Genomic DNA, 23,361 nt, shown 5'->3' on the forward strand with positions numbered 1-23,361 from the left:
TTTTTAATATAGATAAATAAAGCATTTAGATGGGAGTGTGGAAGCCATCCTCATGCTTTTTTTTCTTATCCACATACTGACAGATTTTTCCAATAGACAGCAGCCTTTTTAAATCGGTATGTGCACTGGTAATATTGTTCCACAAATCTGTATCAAATCTTTGCCAAATTAGAAACCCTGGATAAATGTTAATGTCAGGGCCAAGCTCAGAGCCTGAACTTTAAGGGCCCCAATGCTGGGGACCTGGTGGCATACAGGAAAGCCAATTATGACCTAAGGGCCATCTAAACAACAAAGAAACTACAGGGAGAAGATTGAGTTAACTTGTGCTAGGCTATGGCAGCAATGAAATTAGGAAACTCAAAGAAATGTCATCTACACTCTAGAAACGTTTGATCCCCATGGAATGAATGTTACGATTTAAACATCTACTTTTTCATTATACAAACTGGTTTACTGCTACTAAACCTACTACTAATTCAGAAGCACTTTTCTGATGAAACACCTATTTAAAAGTCCTGATAACTTGTGTACTTCATTACAATTTTGAATATAGCTACATCTCACTACACTATATTGCATTTACCCACCTGGAATCTTCTTCAGATTTTATATATATATATATATATATATATATATGTGCATGTCACATGAGCCTCACATTTCAGTACACAACTGTCTTGACTTTATGTGCATGTGACAAACTTGAACTAGTTTTCGTTATGAAAAAAATTTCAGCAGGAGCACACCTTATTACCCCATCCAATATATTGTTTTATGAAAATGCATATAAATGTAAGATGCTATGTATGTATGCACCAATATTTCATTCTTGGCAAAAAAATGTAATCAGTTTGTATAACTTTTTATTTTAACATTTTATTGTAGTTTTAATTTATAGTACTTGTTTATTCTGCCACTTCTCTAGGCTAGTTTGTTCCAATGAGCCTGTGACAATGAACCAAACTGAAACTCAATGTGGCCATTTGCTTCCTTAATGTAGAGCACAAAGCCATTTATATATAATATTCCATCATATTTTCTATAATCTGACAGGTCACTTATTTAGTTCTAATCCATACAGCTCAGAAAACATCTGAAACTACCTATGCTGACATTACAAAGATTTATGTAAATAAAGTAACAGCTCAGATGACTAATATAAAACTAATTTCAAGCTCTCCACTGCTAAATGGCATGACAAATGCCTAACATTATATTTGGAGCATATAATTGTAATTGTAAACCAACTGGAAACCAAGATCATTAACATCATTGTTTTTATTACAGTAGACCATTTTGATGCCTTTGAATTCACAAAGGGAAAAAAAAATATTATTATTAATAATAATAATAATAATAATAATAATAATCCACCCCAAGTCAGAGCATGTTTTTGAACACTGGTTTCAAACCTTGCTGGATATGAACCCAGATTACAAAAAAATTACTCAACTATTCACTGAAACAGAATATGTATACATTTGGGTGTGTGTGTGATTTTATATATATATATATATATATATATATATATATATATATATATATATATATATATATATATATATATATATATATATATATATATATATATAAAAATCACACACACACAAACAAACAAAAAATAGGTTAGCATTGCCTTGTGCCATGAACTATGCCATGAGAAACTAAGTTAATAGAGACTGAATAGCATATTTTATGTTATAAGACATGTAGAGACATGCTAAAGGTACATTTGACTGTGAAGACAGATGATAATTATGATTTTATTGTTCTGTCTGTTAAGAGACTTCACCGGGTTTGCCCAGCAACACTTTGACTGGATGTGGCATTCTCCTGATCAGAAAGGAATGATGTAGGATCACTTGGAGGAGGGGTCAGAACATGGCGGCACACAGGACACGTTCCAGACTATGAAAAGAAACATGGAAAAATAAAACATTATGTTAATGTGAAAGACACAATGTAATGTATACTATTAAAGGAATGTTGGTAGCCCACTAACCACAGAATGGCTTTCAAGAGGTTAGGAGCTCTCAGTGGATTGCTACTGCCCTGAAGCATTTAACCCCAAGCTATTACAAGCAGACCATTTATGTGCTTGACTGATGCAAGTCACTTTGTGACAGTTAAGTGTCTAACGAGTCAATATAATATAGTGCATGACAGCATTTTCTACTGTTTACAGAAGCTTCACTGTTACTTATTTAATGTTCCTCTATTAAGTTTGTGTGTGTGTGTGTGTGTGTGTGTGTGTGTGTGTGTGTGTGTGTGTGTGTGTGTGTGTGTGTGTGTGTGTGTGTACAGTTTCTGTTGTAATTTAAACAATAGTCATCACCACTGAGCTTTAACACACATTTCAACTATCCTGAATGTAACAGAATCAGTTAATATTCAAGATAATATTCAGAGTATATAACAAAAGGTAATAAAGTTTGGATATTTAGAATTTTCTATAAGGATGTCTGGTGGAACAGAACAAAAAACAGAACAGGCACATCAACAGTACCTTCCTGAGCCATAGAGTGACACAGATTTTGTGGAACATGTGGTGGCATGGCAGCTGTGTTGCGACCTCTTCTGTGACATATTCACAGCAGCAAATGGCACAACACTGCTCCTGTCCTGCACCAGAGGAGTATAGCACAGTGGGACTGTGAATGGCAGCACTACACAAACCCTAACTGACCAAACCATACACAGAGAGAGAGAGACATTTATTTATTTATTTTTAATTAATATGTATGTATGTATGTATGTATGTATGTATGTATGTATGTGTGTGTGTATGTATGTATGTATATATGTATGTATACACACTTTTTCCCCCAGCTGTTTCAGCTTTAAGGGAGAGCACAGACTATAAGGAAACTTTTTCTGCATTTTATCTCACCTCTCAGCAGTCATTCTGCTTTGGAAAGTAACATTTAGAAACAGAACTCAAACTACTTAAGACTTAGATTAATACTTAATACTCCAGAAAATTAGAGCATCCATTTATGCATCATCCATGCAGCAATATTCATATTTCAACTAGTTAACCTAAAGTGGCTGTCACGTGCTCCGGGCACTCAGCACACCCACTGACACACACACACACCTCTCGCCCCCAAACCTTGTTCCCAATCACCAGAATAGTAAACACATGCTCACCTAATCACCATCACTTCTGCATGTGTTACGCATTTTTTTGCCAGCTCGATGCTGCACTTGTTTCTGTTTGTACAGAGTTTACAACGTATAATAAAGAAACCCCTCTACCCCCCCCCCCCACACCCCTTGCTCCCTCCATACAGCTGTCAAAGGGTTATTTGGGAAAAACATGCATAGGACAAAATGTATAAGCCATGTCAAATTTCTGAATACCACTTTACAATTTTAAAACACCTTAATTATTGATAATTACAATACATAAGTAAAAAGGCAACAGTGGTCTGATAACCTTGAAAAATGAATTTAACTTCATATGTTAATATATTCCAAATGATCACGATCACTAAAAGGACGTTAACTTGGTGCTAAATGGTAAAAAATACCTGAAAGGTATAGGAAACTAAAAGGCATAATGCTGACTGAAGTAGAAGCAAAGCAAGGCAGGTAGCCAGCAAGATTACTGATGGATATTGATTTAAGAGTACTCATTTAATGTAATCATGCTAGCATTTGTTCACCATTAGCAATAGTTTTAAATGTTTCAAATGTCCCTTTACACTCATAAGCCACTTTAATACACCCTGTACCTACCTAACTTTAGGTACACCAAAATTAAATTTGCATTTTATAAGTGTACAGTTAAACTATATTCCATCTGTTGGATACCACCTATGTCACTGGTCAATTCTTTTCCAGATATTTTAGTGGCAGACAATTCTCAACACAGCATTAATACAGAGATGATAGAGGAATGGTTATGGTACACAGTATGTATGTATGCATGCGTGTATGTATGTATGTATAAGTTGAAGTCTTATTTAAAGACATCAAATTAAGACACCAACACAACTTCCAAGATATGTGTTCCCAGTAATTAAAATATATATATATATATATATATATATATATAAAATATATTATATATAAAATATATATATAAAAATATATTATATAATATGTGTGTGTGTGTGTGTGTGTGTGTGTGTGTTTTTGTCATCATATTGTATTGTTTATTCTTGTCTGTATTTAATCATCAATGTTTTCAAGAAAGTTCCATTTCATGCAATGGACAGCACAATAATGTGAACTTTGACTTTAAATCTTAACGACTTACTGCTGTGGTCATCCAGAACTGTGATTTGAGGTAAGCAGTCAATGATATGTTCTGAGGCTGGAGGATGTGCCTGCTCCACGTCTATAGCCAGAGACTCCAAGTGTGCCAATGCTGCCTGTAACACATTTATATGTTTTGCACTGTAATGATCGAACAAATCAACTTGAAGATTCAAATTCAAACCTGAGTTGAATTTATTGACATGAAAAAATTGTCATATTTTTCCATTTTGAAATGCAGGGGAAAGACATAACACTCAACTATATAACAAGTACCTAATAAAGAGTGGCACCATATTTTGCCCTGAGAGCAAATTTAGTCCTTCTTGGAATATTTTCATATTCTCTGTAGTTGGACAAAAGAGTATCCAGTTCTTTGAAGAATGAAGGAGGTTGCCTATAACTCCCCCCACCCCCCAAATGTTAAAGATATATTAGAAGTCAGATAAGTGATCTCATTCTGATCATCATTACAATACTTGTAATGATCAATGGTGTGTTGGAACATGAGAAGACAGCTGGGAACAGTTTCTCCAACATACGCTTATACCTTTCTGTGCTGCTGCTGGATGGCAGTAAACTGGCCATAAAATCCACCTTGAGGGCCATCAGTTACAGGCATAATGATTAATTATGCTTGGGATAATTCTGAGATCAGTTTTGTAGTTTTAAGCACCTGTTCTATTAGGATTATCCTTCCATTCTTGCTTGAGAGCCTAGATGTACCACTATGGCTTTTCTTTACCCATGTGGTCTGTCCTTGTTTAGCACAACATATCAAACTATTCTGCAGTCTTTGTAATTGGCACATAAGTAGTTTGACCACCAAATATTTGACTTGGAATTTTTGGTTGCCTCATGTTGCTTTGAAAACTCACACTTGCTGATTGTCAAATCTCCTTTACATGGTGATGCTTACTGCTAGTTAGAATTAAATCTAATATTAATTGCCTGATGTAATTTAGTTATTTCTTACGTCACGTTTCCATTTTTGTCCTCCCTGTTCCTTTTAGCACATATAGAATACCTCCCATTACTCTGAAAGCGCACAAATTGTATTTCTATGTGTGTTCATTCTCAAGAGCCCGTTTAGTCACAGCTCAACATTATTGTGAGAATTTAACCAGGCTGCAGCACTTACCTGTGGCTACAGATACTGAAATTGCAGCTTTGATCAAAGAAGCAATATCCTTCCTCATGGTGGCAACACTGTCTCAAAATATGTAATCTAATTATATTAACTGCCCAATACACAAACAGTTTAAATAACATTTTGGATGTCCTTGAAATACAAATGCAAATTTTGTACAAATATCCAAGCTCTGACAACAATGGAGAACAACCAAATTCCAGTTCATGTTACTAGATACTTTCAAATCATTCAATCACTGAATGCTCTCTTCTTAATAGTCTTTACATCTAATATAAAATAATTATTTCTTGGTGTATTGCCCCCTTACCTCCATTGCTTGTGCAAGTCGCTCCTCTAATGCCATATAAGTGAGAAGCTGAGAATGATCTACATAAGAGATGGACTGCGCCATGCCAACGCTTTCTCCAAAGTCATCCAGCAACCTGAAGAACAGCATTGTTTGCCTTCATCAACATTGTCAGTGTGGTACTGATCTAGTAAACCAAGTTGGACACAATTTCCAATCTGCAAACATTGAGGAATACTAACATCATGAGGCAGATCTTTTAGGAATGAGAGTTGCCCGATACTATGCATTGTAGATTTACTCATGCTCACTCTATTGAAATCTTACATGTAGTGTTCATTTATATTATTTATCTGTGCATTAACCATTGAATTAAGCATTTAGTGCTATCCAGGTCTGTAACTAGTTCCAAAAACACTTATTTAAGTCGTAATATTTTTCTACAGGATCCCAGACCTCCATTCAGTGTCCAGATCTTCACTCATGCTGGAGTCATCATCCAGGTTGTTGCTACTATCCAAAATAAACAGGCCTGGGTGCACAAACTGGCTCACATTATCTGGCTCCTCATCACTGCTGCTCGCTGAATCCTCATTACACATTAGCCATGGGATTTCACCTTCCTCCAGAGGACTCTGCTCCCTAGCACATGAGGGAGGAAAATGTGATATACATATCAGATTAACACTAAGGGAAAAGACTTAGGCTGTGTAAATGCAGTGCTCCCCCTCACAACTGCCTCCACCTATTTTATATAGAATTCTATGTTAAGCAACCACAAGGCACTCAGAAATGGTTGCTCTTTAAAAAGAACTGCTGCAGGTAGTGGTGGGGCTTTGTGCTTTCAAATAACAGTGTTGATATTCCATTACCTGATTTTAATAAGCTGATGAATCACAAGAACAAGAAAAGAGTGCAAGTTGACAGTTTGGTTTATAGCCGGTATGAATTATCAGGACTGAAAAATCCATTATGGTTACGATGCAGAAGTCACTTTTTGCCCTGCGTCTAGTTAAAAAGTGCACTATTCAAGCTTAAAAAAAACAAACAAACAAACAAAAAACCCTCCCCCAACAACTTTTTGGAGTTATTCATTTGTGTTTGAGCATTATATCTCATACTGGATTGAGTGAAGAGTAAACATGGCTGAACTCACTCCTGTGTGAGACTGAGTGGGGGAACATCTTCCAGGCTATTGCTTGAGCTAGGCAGCTCATCTAATCCAGGTAGCGTCTCCCAGCTCTCCTCGCTGGATCGCCGCTCCTTTTCCAGCCCCGTGTCTGACGTCCATGAGGCAGACCACTCACCTTCACTGCACTCCAAGCTGAATGCATGCACGCATGCATGCATGCATGCATGCATGCACGCACAGACACAAACAAATGTCATTTAACAAGCCAGGCTCACTTTAATTTTCTTAGCTACATAGCCTAAGATGTCAAAACAGTGCTCTCATGGATTGCACAGTCGTGGCCAAACATTTTGAGACTAGCACATATTTTGAAGTTTGCTGCTTCAGTTTTTATGGTGGCAATTTACATTAACTCTAGATCGTGAAGAGTGATCAGATGAATTGCAATTAATTGCAAAGTCATTCCTGCCTTGAAAATTAACTTAAATCACAAAAATTACTGCATTCCAGCCACTGCATTTCAACCCCATCACAAAATGGCCTGCTATCACGATTTCAGTGATCTTCTTAGCTCAGGAGAAAGTGCTAACGAGGACAACGAGGATTAGAAGCGCAGACTGGTTGCTTTAAAAGGGTGGTCGAAGTTTTCTGTTAACCATGGTTACCTTCAACGAAAGACGTACAGTCATCATTGCATTGCATCAAAAGGGCTTCATAGGCAAGGACATTGCTGCTTGTAAGATAGCACCTAAACCAACCATTTATCAAATCATCAAGAACTTCAAGGAGACAGGTTCAATTGCAGTGAAAAAGGCTTCAGGGTGCCCAAGACACTCAAGCAAGTACCAGGACAGTCTTCAAAAGAAGATGCAGCTACGGGATCGGGTCACCACCAGTGCAGAATTTGCTCAGGAATGGCAGAAGGCAGGTGTAAGTGCATATGCACGCACAGTGAGGCGAAGGCTTTTGGAGGATGGCTTGGTGTCCAGAAGGGCAGCAAAGAAGCCAATTCTCTCCAAAAAAAACATCGAGGACATATGGACATTCTGCATGAATTAGAGGGATTGGACTGCAGCGGACTGGGGTAAAGTTATTATCTATGATGAAGCCCACTTCAGACTGTTTGGGACATCTGGACAAATGATTGTCCAGAGAAGAAAAGGTGCGCGCTACTATGAGTCCTGTGTCATGCCAACAGTAAGACATCCTGAGACCATTCATGTGTGGTGATGCTTCTCATCCTAGGGAGTGGATTTGCTCAAAATTTTGCCTAAGAACACTGCCATGAATAAGAAATGATATCAAAACCTCCTCCAAGAGCAACTTCTCCCAACGATTCAGGAGCAATTTGGTGATGAACAATGCTTTTTCCAGCATGACTGAACACCATGTCACAAGGCAAAAGTGATTACTAAGTGGCTCAGGGAACCAGGGAGTTTTGGGTCCACGACCAGGAAACTCCCCAAATCTCAATCTCAATTGAGAACATGTTGTCAATCCTCAAAGAGGGAGGACAAACAAAAACACAGAAACTGTGATCAACTCCAAGCACTGATTAATGGCAACCAATTCTTACCTAGTCAAGATTTTGCCCAGAACCTGATATCCAGCATGCCAAGGCAAATTGCAGATGTCTTAAAAAAAGAAGGGTCAACACTGTAAATATTAAGTATTTGCTTAAACTGGATGCATTTGTCAATAAAAAGTAAAAAACTACACCATATAAACATTTGATAAAAGGACCTAAAAAAAGCTGAGGCAGTAAACTTTGTGAAAACCAAAACTTTTGGTCACGGCTGTACTGTTTCCATATATTTGGGTTGCAAGGCTGTTACATTATCAAGCATAAATAAATAAATACATAAATAACTGTAAGCAAACATTACACTAAACTAAAAATGAATAAGTAAGCAATTAGCCATGCTGCACAATTAGCATTTTCTCAGAGGAAAAAAATGAAGATATTACCATTAAAAAAAAAAAAAAAGGCAGGACCACAACAGCAGGTCGTTAGTGTAGTCTAATACTATAGAAAGCTGCTTCTTAGTCTAGGTGCAAACCTGAACCTTTGCTGAATAGCATTACACAACATTCTGTACTTGCTACCATTTTTCATTTAAAATACATTTGCCACTAAACTATAATAAAAAAAATACTTCTTGGTAATCCTTTGTAAGACCCTATGTGCACTGCATTTCATAACATTCTACCTCTCATTCTTTTTTTCAGGTGATGCATTCTTCTCCACAAACTCTTCTAGATCTTCCCAGAAGTCATTGTCGTCATCTACTCTGGCCCTGCTGTTTTGCTTCATTTGATGCTTCTTGTCCAAAGTACCGAACTCCATGCATTCATTTGGAAGGAAGTTGAAGAGGAATTGGGATGTGTCTGCATTTTTTTGAGTGACATAAAAAGGAGGTGCAGAACCACACATACTTGTAACAGAATTGGCACTTGACACCCAACTTGCTTCCTCAGTCTGAGAGTTTTTCCTCTTGTTGAGATTGCTTTCACTTGTCTGCTTGCGGACCTTTGGCCTGACCACCATTTCCAATTTAACTGCTTCCTTCACAGTGGTATGTTCCAGGTCCACACAAGAACAAGGACTACTACTGGCTGTTGATGTATTACACGCATCTGATTGAACTTTGTCCATTAGACCATGACTCTCACAGGTTTTTCCAGTCCTCCATGAAAGTGTGTGCGCTTGATTAGTATCTAGGGAGCCATTAGAATTCCGCTCTTGAGCTAAACAATCTGACATTTTGCAGGATTCTGTGTGCAAGTATGAATGTGAGCTGGAAAGGTGGTCAAAGTCTTTCCCAAGATCAGAAATCATGTCCAGGCTTTTCTGAATGGTACAAGATTGGTCTGTCCCTGTACCACCTGCTTCACCTCCATTGCTGTTTGGCTCATAGGAGTCAATGTTCATAAAGTTCAGAATACTCAGGCTGGATGTCTTCTGATCCACCCCATCAGCCCAAGCACAAGCCTCTGCACTTTTCTCATCCCCAGTGTTATGGCCAATATCAAATGGCACAGTGTAATTACATTTGTCCAGCACCCTGTCAGAAGATGACTTGTGTCTGTCCTGGCCATCTTGATCTGAGTTACCCAAACTGGAAGATAACACTGGAAAGACACCCTGCAGCACTGCAGGAGCTAAGGAGAGAGAGGTTTTTCCCCCAATTATTTATCTTTAATTAACACATTTTACCATTTACCAATACAACATGAGTGATACTGGGGAATTACTACCAACAGTAATTTCCAGGAATATCCTGTGTTGCTCAAGTTTTATATTAGAAATTAATTGCTTTTGACATTAACAGGCATGTTCTGACAGTAAAAATTTTTTTTTTCTCTTGTTGGTATCTGGACTTGTAGACTATGTCTCAAATATCCAACGTGTGTGTGTGTTTAAAAACAACAACAAAAAAAAACAAACAAAAAAAAACTTGGAATATATTTGACATATCCTGTGTCTAAGAAACCAACAAGAAAATTTATTTTACAGTCAGAATATGCCTGTTAATGTCAGCTCAATTAGGGTGGGTTTCAGTTTTGCTGATTCATACCTGAGGTGTGCTCAACATGGACACTTCTTATTTCCATTTCTTGACAATCCACAGCAGACATAGGTCTGTGCTTGTGTGCAGAGGGCCTGAAGCTGATATATGCATGCCTCCTGCCATATCTTCTTCCTGTGATGGTCTGATAACCCCCAGATGGTTTGGCCCAGGATGGCTTACCTGCACCCTGACCCATTGCTATGAGAAACAGTATACAATATACAAACAACTGTAAAACATTTACAATGACAACAAATGGCACATAGCAAAACGTTAATCACATTCAAGACAGTTTGCAAAAGATGAGCAGTTACGTGATTAATTTGGGGACAAGTAAAGTAGGACCTTACATAGCTAGACAGGCATGCTGTCTTCTTACATAGCTTATCGTCTCAAGAGAAGAGGGGTCAAGAGGCTAGCTAGGTAGCTATCCCTACTACTGTTATTGCTGTAGTTAGCACACCTGGTAGAGTTGCTAGCAACACCAAGCTCATGGGTTCAGTCTCCAGAGAGAATTTCAAGAACGATGACACTTAGGTTAGCTTACGTTAACCAGCTAACCTATCGGCATAGTATCACAGCATGTCATGTAGCTACCTTTACAGCACCCAAGCTGGGTCACTTATGACGTCCTTCGAATAATGCCGGGCTAAACAAATTGTCGAGAAACATCGTTTGCAGTAGTTATTCGTGATTATTAACTACAACGATATAAATAAAATTCGGGACAAACATATTTCGCTGTGCCATGATGACGGAACCTAGCTAATGCTAAACCATAACTACTAGGCTAGAGTAGCATGGGCTAGCTGCGCTAAACACCACTCGTAGAGCTAAGAATTGTAGTTAGCATAGCTAGCTACATTACTGAAAGGTGACAAACATTAACCAGCGTTACCGTTGACCTCAACAGATTCGCTTGCTACGCAGTAAGGAATTTATTTGGGTACAAGCCAAACTTAACACTGGGGCCCTGTCACTTACTCCAGCAAGCCAGTTAGCCTTATTAGCCAAGCTATATAGCTAGGTTAGCTAGCTAGTTTGTCGACAAGTGCTGTTCATCAGAATGCGGCTAGGTTTCTGATACCTCATACACATCTGTAAACTTCTAAATGGGCTGTCATACATCCCATAACATCCTTTAAAATACCATACAAGGCGTTTAGTCCAGCTAGTTAACGTTAGATTGACAATGGCGTTTACCTGTGTTCCTATATCCCCTCTTGTTTGTTCAACCCAGCGAGTCGCAAACATTAGAGTCATATGACAAGTATCATCCAATGACCTCTCAGCACCCGAGCTCACGTAAGCAAATCCATTATTTACAAAGTAAAAAAATGTAACCTAGAAGCGTTAGCGTTACGTACCTGGTCAATATTTAGACCCCCGTAACTAAATAATAATAAATAAATAAAGTAGACTCTTTAAATTACTTTCTTATGGTTTAGCTTGTTCAACTAATAGTTATGTACTGGTTGCTTTTCATATTGACATTGATATTGGAAGGCCCTAGAACAGATCCGTGTGGTATACCATAGCTAACCTTGCTTTATGCTGAGATGTCTCCATTTATGTTAACAAAATGGTAGCGACTGGCTAGATAAGATTTAAACCAGGAAAGGGCTATTCCCCTGTTCTCAACAACATTTTCAATTATATCTAAAATTTTGTCTATAGTGTCAAATGCTACACTCAGATCAAGCAGTATAAGCAAAGAGACAACCCTGGTCAGAAGCCAACAACAGGTCATTAACTACTTTAATCAGTGCTTTCTCCATCAATCAGTGCTTGTTATTGAATGCTTTTGTTTATTTGTTTAAGATGTATTCCTGAATTCTACATGTTGGCTCACTGACCCTGGACTGTTCTAACGACTCTGACTTTTGATTTGCCCTTAATAAATCTTGTTCTTCTCAGCATATGCGAAAGTTGCTGGTTGAAGAAATGAAAAAAATGAAACCGCTGTACTGATAGTCATATGGTTTGTTTTCCCCCATGATAAATGAGCCAGTGAACAATGTTAAAGCATTATTGAAAGTTTTATTTTAATTGCCCACATGAATGAAGTAAGGCAGGTCTAAAGTAGATTATGTCATTTTAATGTAAAAGTAGTACAAAAAAAAAACCAACTGATTACATTGAAGTAATAAAAGAGTGTTAAGAGGAAAAAAGGTCTAATAGTGCATTAGACATATTAATAACATAAAACATAAGGGAGTATAGAAATTCTTTGTCCTTTCAGAATGATTTGCATTTCCTCTGTAGAGGCCTCTGCAGGCTTCAGCAAAGGATCCTGGGTAGGCTTTGGTGGACCTCAGGATAAGATATATCACCTCTCCACCAGGCTCAGGACGGTACAGAAAAATAATCTTCTTTAGGACAAGGGTAAGAGAAGTCTTCTCTTGGAATGTGGTGGTAATGGGTTCCAGCTAGTGTGGATGTTGAATGTCAGTTTGCATATGTTGACTAATGTAATGGTGGCAAATGCAAACACTAGTATGTAAAAAGGTGGGGTGAATGCATAATAAATTCTGAACAATTTATAAAAATGTGGGTTCTTTGTTTGATTGTTAGACATTGTCCAGAGGGTTCCTCAATAATTATTGTTAACGTTAACCTGCCATAAAGAATGGGACCAGCTATTCTCTTTAACTAATTCTGAAGTCTGCATCTTCATTTTATATTTGAATGTTTAACTTAACAACTAGCTGATTGGGGATTTAGGAATGACAACATAAAATGGGAAATGGTTGTAATGGCTCAAATATACATTTAAATTTTAAGCTTGGGCCAGTAATATTTACCTTAAAACTCCAAAATATTTGACAGCTATGTGTAGTCACTGTATTTGCTATTTGTAGGTGTTTGCAGAGTTCAGTAGGACAGCCACCACAAACCTACAGAATGACTTCAAGCCATGGACTGCTACACACCACACTTTGTCACAATCTTGTAGTCCAAGAAAGGAACTGTTGGAGAGACATTGGCTGTGATTGTGTAGCTGATTTAAAAGTTTATATAAGTTTGGGGAGGTTGAGGGCGAACACATATGAAGTAACATCACATCAGCTGATACGGACAAGGATCAGGACAAGACCAGGAACAGTTACAAAAGCTGGGGCCAAACCATGGACAGGCACAGGAGTTGGGGCAGAGCTAGGGACAGATACAAGATGGGGAAAAGCAGTAGAACTGGTGATGTTACTGGAACAAGAGGCAGGCACAGAGACAAGAGATAGAGAACACTGGTATTAGGAACATCTGTGAGACCAGAGACAGGGGAAAAAAGCAAAGACAGGTATTTTCAACATAACTGAGTTGGGTACAGGAACAAAAAAAATCAACAGGCATGGATACAGGTACTTCAACAAGTACAGGAATGTTACCACAAGGCAGAGTAACAGGTTTTACTAGCTAAACGTGATTGGGTATGGATACAGACAGGAATCAGGACAAAACCAGAAACAGGAGCAGGCAACACAGGAGCAGCTGCTGATAAGGTTGACAAAACAGTCATGGGAATCTCCAGGCACAGCTGCCAAAGATCCCTGAGAAGCAACCACCAATGTGTAAGGGGGCATGGTTGCTGGGGACCTGTGTGGCTTCCTCCACACCAGAGAGAGGTCCAAAGGGGCAATAGCTGCTAGAGTAAAGCATGCAGCTGGACATGGAGGCAGCCACTTGGACAGAAGTGCTGCAGGGTAAGGCCATTGTGGTTGGCTGAGAAGTCAAACTGATATTTACATTTATGGCATTTAGCTGACACTTATCCAAAGCAACTTACAATTATGACTGAGTACAACTTGAGGGTCACAGTAGCAACTGGGCAGTGGTGGGGTTGAACCAGCAACCTTCTGATTACAAGTCATGTACCTTAATCACTGAGCTACCACTGCTCCTGCTATCCTTAAGCATCACTGTCTTGCCCCTGTGTGCGGAATCAGGAACTGGCTCTGTGGTGTCCTCGATTCCAAGAACCAATGCTGGGTGCATTGTCTTCCAAGACAGTGGTTGGAGCAGGCTTTAGTGACATGGTGTCTTCAGGCAGCTAATTGGGCAGCAACATGGTATCTGCAACATGATGCACAGACTGAGAAGCCTCAGAGAGGCTGCAAACATCAGGCACTGGATCTAGCAAATAGGCAGATAGTATACTTATTCGAGGAGCTTGTGACTCTTGCCCACTTGTATTAAAACAGTTCTTTGTCTGGGGAGCTGTGATCACTGGCATTGGGGAACATAGCAGGTCTGAGCTCACAGGAGTCTCTGGAGTTTGACCCAGAAAACCATAACTAGCTAAAAAACCCTAAAATGTACCCATTTCCTCAGCTCATGAGATAAACTTTTAGGAATTCAGGAGGATCAGGACACTGTATATATCGAACATACAACTGGCTCTGTAATATGAATACCTCTAAAGAACCCTCACCATTGTACTCATGTGGGAGACTCATTACAGAAAGGAGAGACCAAGGTTCACCATATTTAATACAGATTAACAGGTCTAGAAAAAAATGCTTGGGAATCTGATGAAAGAGTCTAGTTCTTGAGCTGCACCTACTGAGCCAGAAACAGTAACTTCTGGAGACCTCAGCCGTAAGCATGTTCACATTCCTGGACAATACATGTGTATAGCTAGTACAGTGTAAACTAGATGGAAGCAAAGAGAGAAAACACAACAGAAAGAGGTAAGAATGACCAGCAAACAAGAGACATGGGAACAAGGCTTAAATAGGAGAACTAGCTACAGACAAACTAGGAACAGCTGGAGACCATGAGAGGAGGAGACAGGGAACCATGGAAAAAGATGAGAGCAGGAAAACAAGGAAGTGATTCAGGTAGCCAGGGAAACAGGGGACGCATCAATATGTGAGTGTGACAGTTTACCACAAATAATAGTGGCAAGAGGACATAGGCTGGGAGACGCCAGTAATTTTTTCTAAGACTGCATTACCTATGGTTATCATGCTATATTTGAATAGCTGTAAGGTAGCCAAGGTTGCAATTTAGCATCTCTCCTCCATGCTTAGGTTCATCCAGTTGTCATTAGGTAGTCAGTATTCAACAAGTTATTTAACCCTAACTGATGCAGTAGGTAGCTTCTCATTTGTTAAACAACCATGTCGAAAGACATATCCTGTGGTCGTGGAAAAGATGTTAATCTGTTTCAGAAGGGTCAAATTATGGGCATGCATCAAGCAGAGAAAACATCTAAGGAGATTGCTGAAACTACTAAAATCAGGTTAAGAACTGTCCAATTCATTATAAAAAAGTGGAAGGAAAGTGGGGAACACCATCTTTGAATTCCGCAATGATGAGCACATCAGGGTAAGAAGAGAGGCAGCTGAAGTGATGCGCCCATCATGCCTAGTGCCTACTGTACAAGCCTGTGGGGACAGTGCTATAATCTGGGGTTGCTGCAGTTGGTCAGGTCTAGGTTCAGCAATGTTATGTGCCCAAAAAATGAGGTCAGCTGACTACCTGAATATCCTGAATGACCAGGTTATTCCATCAATGGATTTTTTCTTCCCTGATGGCACCGGCATATTCCAAGATAACAATGTCAGGATTCATCAGGCTCAAATTGTGAAAGAGTGGTTCAGGGAGCATTAGACATCATTTTCACACATGGATTGGCCACCACAGAGTCCAGACCTGAACCCCATTGAGAATCTTTGGGATGTACTGGAGAAGACTTTGCACTGTGGTCCAAATCTCCCATCATCAGTACAAGATCTTGGGGAAAAATTAATGCAACTCTGGACAGAAATAAATGGTGTGACATTGCAGAAGCTTGTGGAAACAATGCCACAGTGAATGCATACCCTACTCAAAGCTAAATGTGGCCCAGCGAACTATGTGTGACCTTTTTTTTGTCCAGGCAGTGTAGTTTTCAATGGTACACACAAAAAGACATGGATAGAAAGTAGATATTATGCTCACACATTAAATAAAATTGTATATTCTTCAAAGGAATTTTGTATGAATCTTGAGAGAGTTCTCAGTTTATGTGGGATGCAGCAGGTAAAACCGTCAGCTCTCTGTTCAGCTCTTCTGACTGCAGACAGCTACTCTTGCTGATCACCAAGGCAAGGCACAGATCAAGTCAAACAAGACTAATAACTCAGGGGTGCATTTATGTTACAGCCCAGTTTGGTTCCATTCCAACGCGGTGTGGTGATATAACGCATAGCCGGTTATCTTCGCTGAATGTCCAAGTGGTGCTCACAAAACAATGTGGGTTTATAGATAATTGGAACACATTTGATGGCAAGCCTGGACTTTTAGGGCAGGATGGTATCCATCCTACTAGGAAGTGTTTTACTCTCCTTTCCTACAACATAAGCCATGGTCTCATGGCAGACCTATTTAATCTATGACAATCTAGAGCCATACCAACCATTTGCTGGTCACTATGTGACATCACCCAAGGTTCCTCCTATTGACAATGTGTCTGTTCCCTGAGCCAAGCAGAAATAGAGGAAAAAAAAAACAAAACAAACAAAAAAAAAAAACGTCTTAAGAACTAGTATTAAAGAACTTGCAGACTTAAGAGCCATTATTGTTATTTGTGACTAGGATACCCTCAAACCCCACAAAACTTGATCAAATAACCAAATACTTAGATTCAGTATTCCATTGCATACTCTGTTGCGCCACTTAAGAATTAAATATTTAGTTCCTTGGTATAATGACCACATTCACAATTTAAAACAAAACACTTGGAATAATAGAATGTAAATGGCACCACACTAAGCTTGTAATCTTCTAGCTTGCTTGGAAGGAGAGCCTTCTCAACTATAGAATAGCACTCATGTTCAAGCAGTAATTCTCTTGACCCTAATAGAAAATAAATAATCCTAGATTTCTTAATACAATTGCACATCTAACTAGGAATAAAACTGACACTGTAACGTTGAAGAGGTGATGAGCGAACACACTTGCGAAGTGTCGACGTTATGAATAACAATTAACGGAGGAAACCATAAATTTGAACAACAGACAGGACAGAATAAATTTAATAAAACAGACTAGCACAGAACGAAAAGAACAGACGGGTTAACATAACAGGCTAACAAGGGGAGTATGGGAACTGGGTAAAAGGGCCGTGAACACTTAGGGAAGACTAACGAAGAATAACGATGAGGACTATAGTTATAGTACTAGCGGGGAATACACAGAATTGGGCTACATATGATTAACCAACAAAAACACAGGCAAGTAGAACTAAAAAGGAAAGCCAGACAACACTTGCGTACATGAACAGGGAAAGAGAACCTTAAACGAAGCTAAGAGACGAGAGAACACCGAACGGGAAAAAAAGAGAGCGGAATAATTTAGATGAATACTCACGGGACAAAAAACTTAGACTAAAACACAGAGAGAACGTATTACATACAGCAGAGAACTGCGAACATTAACAGGGAAAGTAACAGACAGAGAGGGTAACGAAACATGGCGCGAGGGAAGCCAGGACCGAGACTCTAGCGAGATATACCAAAACACTATGACCGACGAACAAGAGACATAAAAACAAAGTTTAAATAGAACTACAATTAGGGATAAACTCGGAACAACCGGAGACAAAGGGGAGGAAACACGGAACCATGGAGACCGACGAAAACTCGGAAGTGACTGGGTTGCCCAGGAAACCGGGAACGCTCAGGTCTGCAGGCGTGACAGACACAAATGCTCAAATTACAACATCACACAGTAGTAATGAATTCATTCATTTCTTTAATGAGAAAATTAAGCATATTAGAGATAACATTAAGAGTACTAACATGACATCACGCAGCTACTTACAGATCAGAACAACCAACCAAAAACAACTCTAGAATGCTTTACACTTATCCACTTGCTTACTAGATTCACTGCCCAGACACTTTCTTAATGAAATCATACCTGAAGTAAATGAACCTTTACTAAATTTAATAAACTCCTCCTTGAATCTTGGCTAGGTAAATCATTCAAATTAGCAGTAAACAGACCACTGATCAAAAAATCTAACCTCGACCCATGTCAGCTGTCAAAATACAGGCCGATCTCAAACCTTCCATTTATTTCCAAGATCCTAGAAAAAGCTGTAGCTCAGCAGCAAGATCTATCTAAATCAAAAAGTCTTTCAGTCAGGCTTTAGTCCTAATCCCAATATGGAAACAGCACTAATTAAAGTAGATAATGACCTGTTGTTGGCTTCTGACCAGGGTTATGTCTCTTTGCTTATATTGCTTGAGCTGAGTGCAGCATTTGACACTATAGATCACAACATTTTATTAGATGGACTCAAAAATGCTGTTAGGATTATGGGAATAGCCCTTTCCTGGTTTAAATCTTATATAGTTGGTTGCTACCAGTTTGTTAATATAAATGGAGATTTCTCAGCATGCGACAAGGTTAGCTATGGTGACCCACAAGGATCTGTTCTAACTTACTCTCACTTAGTCCTGACAAAACAGAGGTGCTTCTATTAGACCCAAAGACAGCTAGGTCCTCACTCTTTAATTACTCAATGAACCTCAGTGGTCTCCCAATCACATCTTCTCTAACAGTTAAAGATCTTGGAGTTTTTATGGATCCCAGTCTCTCGTTTGAAGCTCATATAAATAATATTTCTAGGACCACCTTCCTTCACCTTACCACTCTGCTGTGTGGTAAATTAACTCATATCTCTCATTAATTAACTTGGTTTATCATCAGACTGCCAAGTCCTGCTTAGACTTATGATGAACAGCTACTCTAGACCAGGGGGGCATTCCAAAAATTAGGTTCAACAAACCATAAACTTAACTTTTAACTCTGAGTTGAACTAACTTGACCCAGGAAACCTAGACTTATCGGTTCTAGAACAGCCAGTTAAAATTTCAGTGATCAAAGTCAGTCAGCACTGAATAGACTGAACTTCTAGGTTGACTTTGAAAGCCATCATCAATTAAGCACCAATAATGGGCTTCAACATAGATGTGATGTCACATCCCCTGCTATGCCCTCTAGTGGGCTCCCTGAGTCTGCTTCACCAGTCTATTAATTCCAAGCCACTCCTCCTTGTTACACACCTTCACCCTTGATAAGGCTCCTTTGTATTTAGATTTGTTGCAAACTCTCTTATGCCTTAGCCAAGTTTTTGAGCTGGGTTTCCCCTGTGGTATTTACTGTTTGTCATTTGCCTTTTGGACTGTTTGTTGACTCTGCCTTTTGCCTGCCTTTGAAACCCTGTTTGCCCCTGATTTAGTTTATTATGTAATAAATACTTTTATGTCTTCACTTGCATTGACTTCCTGTCATTAGCAGGCTTGTTATATGTAGACAATAGAGAGAGCTTCATTTTTTACTCTATGGGAACCTGAGATTACTGTTAAATGCGCAAGCTATTAATATACTTTAAAAAGTAACATAGCAAGGTTGGCAAAGTAATAACAGTTGATGTTCCAGAAGAGAAGAATTGTATAGTCTAAAGCCTATTTAGTCATTCAATATTTATTAGCTATTTTGCTGGTTTCTGCCATTTTAATTTGGGATGATTTTGATGATTTTCTATTTTAATAAATCCTATGTAATCCAGTGATAATTAACAGTCTTATAGTCTTATAATTATAGTCTTATAGACAAGTCTAGGACCTCTAGAAAGTTGGACTAGACATTAATTGCTTATTTTTTCATTTTTAATTTATTTTTCTCTTAAATTGTTATCATTGTGATGACTGTTGTCAGCCAGAGGAGGATGCCCCCCCTTTCAGGCTTGGTTCCTCTCAAACTTTTTTCCTCATGCTCTAGCGAGTTTTTCCTTGCCTCTGTCACCCTTGGCTTGCTCACTCGGTGCTTGGGCATGTGTAAAGCTGCTTTATGACAATGGCTGTTGTAAAAGCTATATAAATAAATTTGACTTTGACTTTGAAATAGGCTATTGGTGACTATTATTATTAATAATAATTATAACTAGTATTAACCATTAATAATAGTAGAGAAATGCAAGTATATTGTGAAAAAAGCCTTGAATTAGATGAAAATGTTTTGTCATTGCCTGCCAATTAGTTATAAGGACAAATTTATATTCACATACATTTAGCCTACTACTGAAGGAGCAGTCATAGTTTGTATGACTTGATGCATACTCAGTAATCCAAAGAGAAGAATCCAAGAAAGTTGACAAATGTCATGTATGCTAGAGTCTATGCAGTTTTTCATGCGGTTTTCACCACCTACAGGCCAGTGGCCACTCTTTGAAGGTGGAAGATGTGCCCATTCTGTGTAGGGAGGATCGCTGGTTTGAAAGGGGAGTCAAAGAAGCCATTTAGGTGAAGAGGGAACGTCCATCTCTGAACAGAGGGGAGCCTAAGAGTACATCTTTCATCATCTTACGATGCTGTGATTGCAGCAGTAACGAATGTGAATAGCCTACACGACCTTTGTAAGTAATGGTCATTAAATTAAGGTGAGTGTTAAAGATTAGTATTTAAGTTCTGGGGTCTTTACAATTAGCTGAAACTGAAGAAATCACTGGTTGCTGAAACGTATGTAAATTAACTTGTGTCCAGATGAACTGAGTCAACTTTCTTGCAATATAGTTTGCAGTTTGACTTGCCCACTTTTCAACACAGGCAAGCCTATATAGATACCACACGTAGCAAAATATCTGAAGAATTTTAAACGTTTCCCTTTGGGTTGAGAAACTGCCAAGAAGCTGCTACTACTCTTATTTTTATTTGAAACAATGGCACAATACTGTATTTCGTTGCATGTAGACTGTGTTGGGAAGAACGACTTCAGCAAAGCCCGTCATCCGGAGCATCGAAGTGAAGAACTGGTAGGTGGCGCACTTTCTCTCCCCGATATACACTTCTTCAGTTATTGGTAACGCAAAACAAGTAGCCTACCTAAAGTACGGGGGCAGGGTTGTTAGTTTTTGTAGCCTTTTAACCGTCACGATTTGCTGAATCACACAAACTCTTCCGCATCGTTAAAACTTTGAAGAAAACTACGTACAGTCAGTGGCTAGCCACAGAATATAGCATACTGTTTTTAGTTGTTCTTTAAAGGTATGTACGATTGTCATACTCACGGAATAACTTTTATTTGCGAAACGTAACACTTCCTCGTGCGTTTTCGACGTTAGTTTTTGAGTGTTTCCTTTATTGTTCATGGAACCTTAACGCGCATGGCACGTGACAATTGCCAAAATGAACACTGCAATTTTCATTTGAATGGACAGGATTATTATTAACTTTAACACTGCAACACTGGACAGAAATGAAAATCAGCAGACAGTTCACAGTTTTTGGCAGTGCCATATTCTGTGTGGTAGTATTCTCATTGTATCTAATGTTGGATCACCTTCAGTTGGATCGTATCAAAAACCCCATCAATGAAGAGAGATTACAGAACGTAAGTACATTTTAAAATTTCGTATTGGATTTGGGATCATAATAAAGTCGCGACACCGAATAGTATACATTGAACTGTTAGACTAAGTGTTATCGTTGCAACTGATACAATATATTACAACCGATAAAATATATTCTTGTTTGTAAAATATTATTAAACTTGTGATAATGTTGAAAGATCTTAGACTTGTATCTGCTGTCAGCATCAACACGTCGTATTTAAATTTTGTTAATCATCATTAAGTTTCATACGATTACCATAGGGAAACACCGTGCTTACATTTGCTGACTATTCTGTGAACTCTCGATTCTGAGAATTTTAACGTCCACATCACTGTCTTCCAACAACTCATGGCCGTGAGACATTTGCAAACCAATTTGATTTGGTGACTGTTAGAAGTCTGCATTCAGAAGTTTTCATTCAGAAGCCTACATTCAGAAGTTTACTGAAGCTCAAAAGAGAAATTACTGGACTGGTAGAAAGAATGGGAAATGAAGGGAAATATAAAGGAAAAAATGTAAATATAAAAAGTCAAAGTAGTTTTGAATCCTGTTTTGCTGTCTATAGACTGTATAGAATGTGTGATTGCTATAACTTTGTTTACTTCTGGGTTGAAATATAAAAACAAACTTATGACTTGATTCACATTTACTTTGAACACTTAGAAAGTGCCCTCAGAAAATAGAAGAATGAATGTTTCAGACAAGTGTCCAAAAAGTAATTTCTGCTAATTACCCCCCCCCCCAAATTCCATTGCATCTTCAGGGGCAGCTGGTCATCCTCCAGGACAAAATAGATCACCTGGAAAGACTGCTTGCAGAGAACAACAAGATCATTGCTAACATCAGAGATTCAGTAACCAACCTGAGGAAGTCAGTGAACAATGATAAAGGTCCTCTGGAAGCTAAGAACTTGAGCCAGGGGTTGGTGGACTTGCTACCCTTTGCTCCAATTTGGGTGCTCATTCCCTCTGAGGATTGTCAGTTCTCTGCTCAGACCTATTCCAAAGCAGCAGATGAAGTGCAGGTAGGAAAAAGCGTAACAGGACTGGCTCATGAAAGAGACCAACAGGTCTGTTGTGTTTTATGCCCAGATGTATTTAGTAATTAATAATGGTTTTGATTATTTGAACATAGTTTTAAAAGGGAACATTTTACAATGCAGTGTCCTTTTAAAAAAACTGTTATTAGATTCATGCATCCACCTATATTATCATGTAAGACAAGATGACTAGCAGGAAAATAGGATATAAATTTTAATAACTTCTAGTAGTAGCAGTATAGGATATGACCCTGTTGGTGGGTCGCCATATGTTATTTTTCTCACGTTTCTACGAGAGGGCTAGAAGTTTGAAGGTGCAGTACAGCATTTTTGCTTTCCGTATGACTGAGCTTTTCTCACCTGAGACTGATAGTGTCATACCTGGGATTTGTTAGATCTCTATTCATCCTTAAGGGTCACAGCCCCAGTTTCCCCAGGTTCCTTTTTTCTGTTTGAGGCACTTTTTGATCAACTACTCCCAAGCAGTGTATTTTACACCCTGTAGTCCTCTTCCTCTCTCTCTGGCTGG

General features: G+C 38.7%; 2 protein-coding genes across 5 annotated transcripts in view; one reads left to right on the forward strand and one right to left on the reverse strand.

Annotated features, from left to right (window-relative positions):
* Nucleotides 1–1,563: 1,563 nt before the first annotated feature.
* Nucleotides 1,564–11,673, reverse strand: pja2 (praja ring finger ubiquitin ligase 2). 3 transcript variants are annotated; one of them, XM_027002120.2, is made up of 9 exons: nt 11,613–11,673; nt 10,416–10,607; nt 9,048–9,999; nt 6,862–7,029; nt 6,162–6,347; nt 5,727–5,841; nt 4,268–4,382; nt 2,510–2,625; nt 1,564–1,911 (listed from the first exon to the last, which is right to left on the reverse strand). In XM_027002120.2, the coding sequence occupies exons 2-9, from the start codon at nt 10,603–10,605 to the stop codon at nt 1,792–1,794; spliced, it is 1,962 nt and encodes a 653-aa protein (XP_026857921.2). In that variant the 5' UTR covers nt 10,606–10,607; nt 11,613–11,673; the 3' UTR covers nt 1,564–1,791. The 3 variants fall into 3 exon arrangements, with proteins under 3 accessions (XP_026857921.2, XP_026857922.1, XP_026857923.2); XM_027002121.2 differs by lacking the exon at nt 11,613–11,673 and adding an exon at nt 11,497–11,601; XM_027002122.2 differs by lacking the exon at nt 6,862–7,029.
* A 9,632-nt stretch (nt 11,674–21,305) lies between these two features.
* The window catches only part of man2a1 (mannosidase, alpha, class 2A, member 1), a 37,661-nt gene continuing 35,605 nt past the window's right edge, over nt 21,306–23,361 (forward strand). For both annotated transcript variants that reach the window (XM_035526725.1, XM_035526726.1), the window contains exons 1-2: nt 21,306–21,791; nt 22,557–22,817. In XM_035526725.1, coding sequence (XP_035382618.1) covers nt 21,657–21,791; nt 22,557–22,817 — 396 coding nt within the window. In that variant the 5' untranslated portion in view covers nt 21,306–21,656. The remainder of the gene's footprint in view (nt 21,792–22,556; nt 22,818–23,361) is intronic.

Source organism: Electrophorus electricus, chromosome 6 (genome assembly GCF_013358815.1).
Source record: "Electrophorus electricus isolate fEleEle1 chromosome 6, fEleEle1.pri, whole genome shotgun sequence".
Lineage (NCBI taxonomy): Eukaryota > Metazoa > Chordata > Actinopteri > Gymnotiformes > Gymnotidae > Electrophorus > Electrophorus electricus.

Excerpts from the sequence above, each read along its gene's own strand:
- pja2 (XM_027002120.2), bottom strand. The coding sequence starts at position 10,605 with ATGGGTCAGGGTGCAGGTAAGCCATCCTGGGCCAAACCATCTGGGGGT. Across the intron at positions 7,030-9,047 it reads CCTGAAAAAAAGAATGAGAG|CTTGGAGTGCAGTGAAGGTG; the intron begins GTAGAATGTTAT and ends GCATGCATTCAG. Across the intron at positions 1,912-2,509 it reads TCACTCTATGGCTCAGGAAG|TCTGGAACGTGTCCTGTGTG; the intron begins GTACTGTTGATG and ends TTCTTTTCATAG.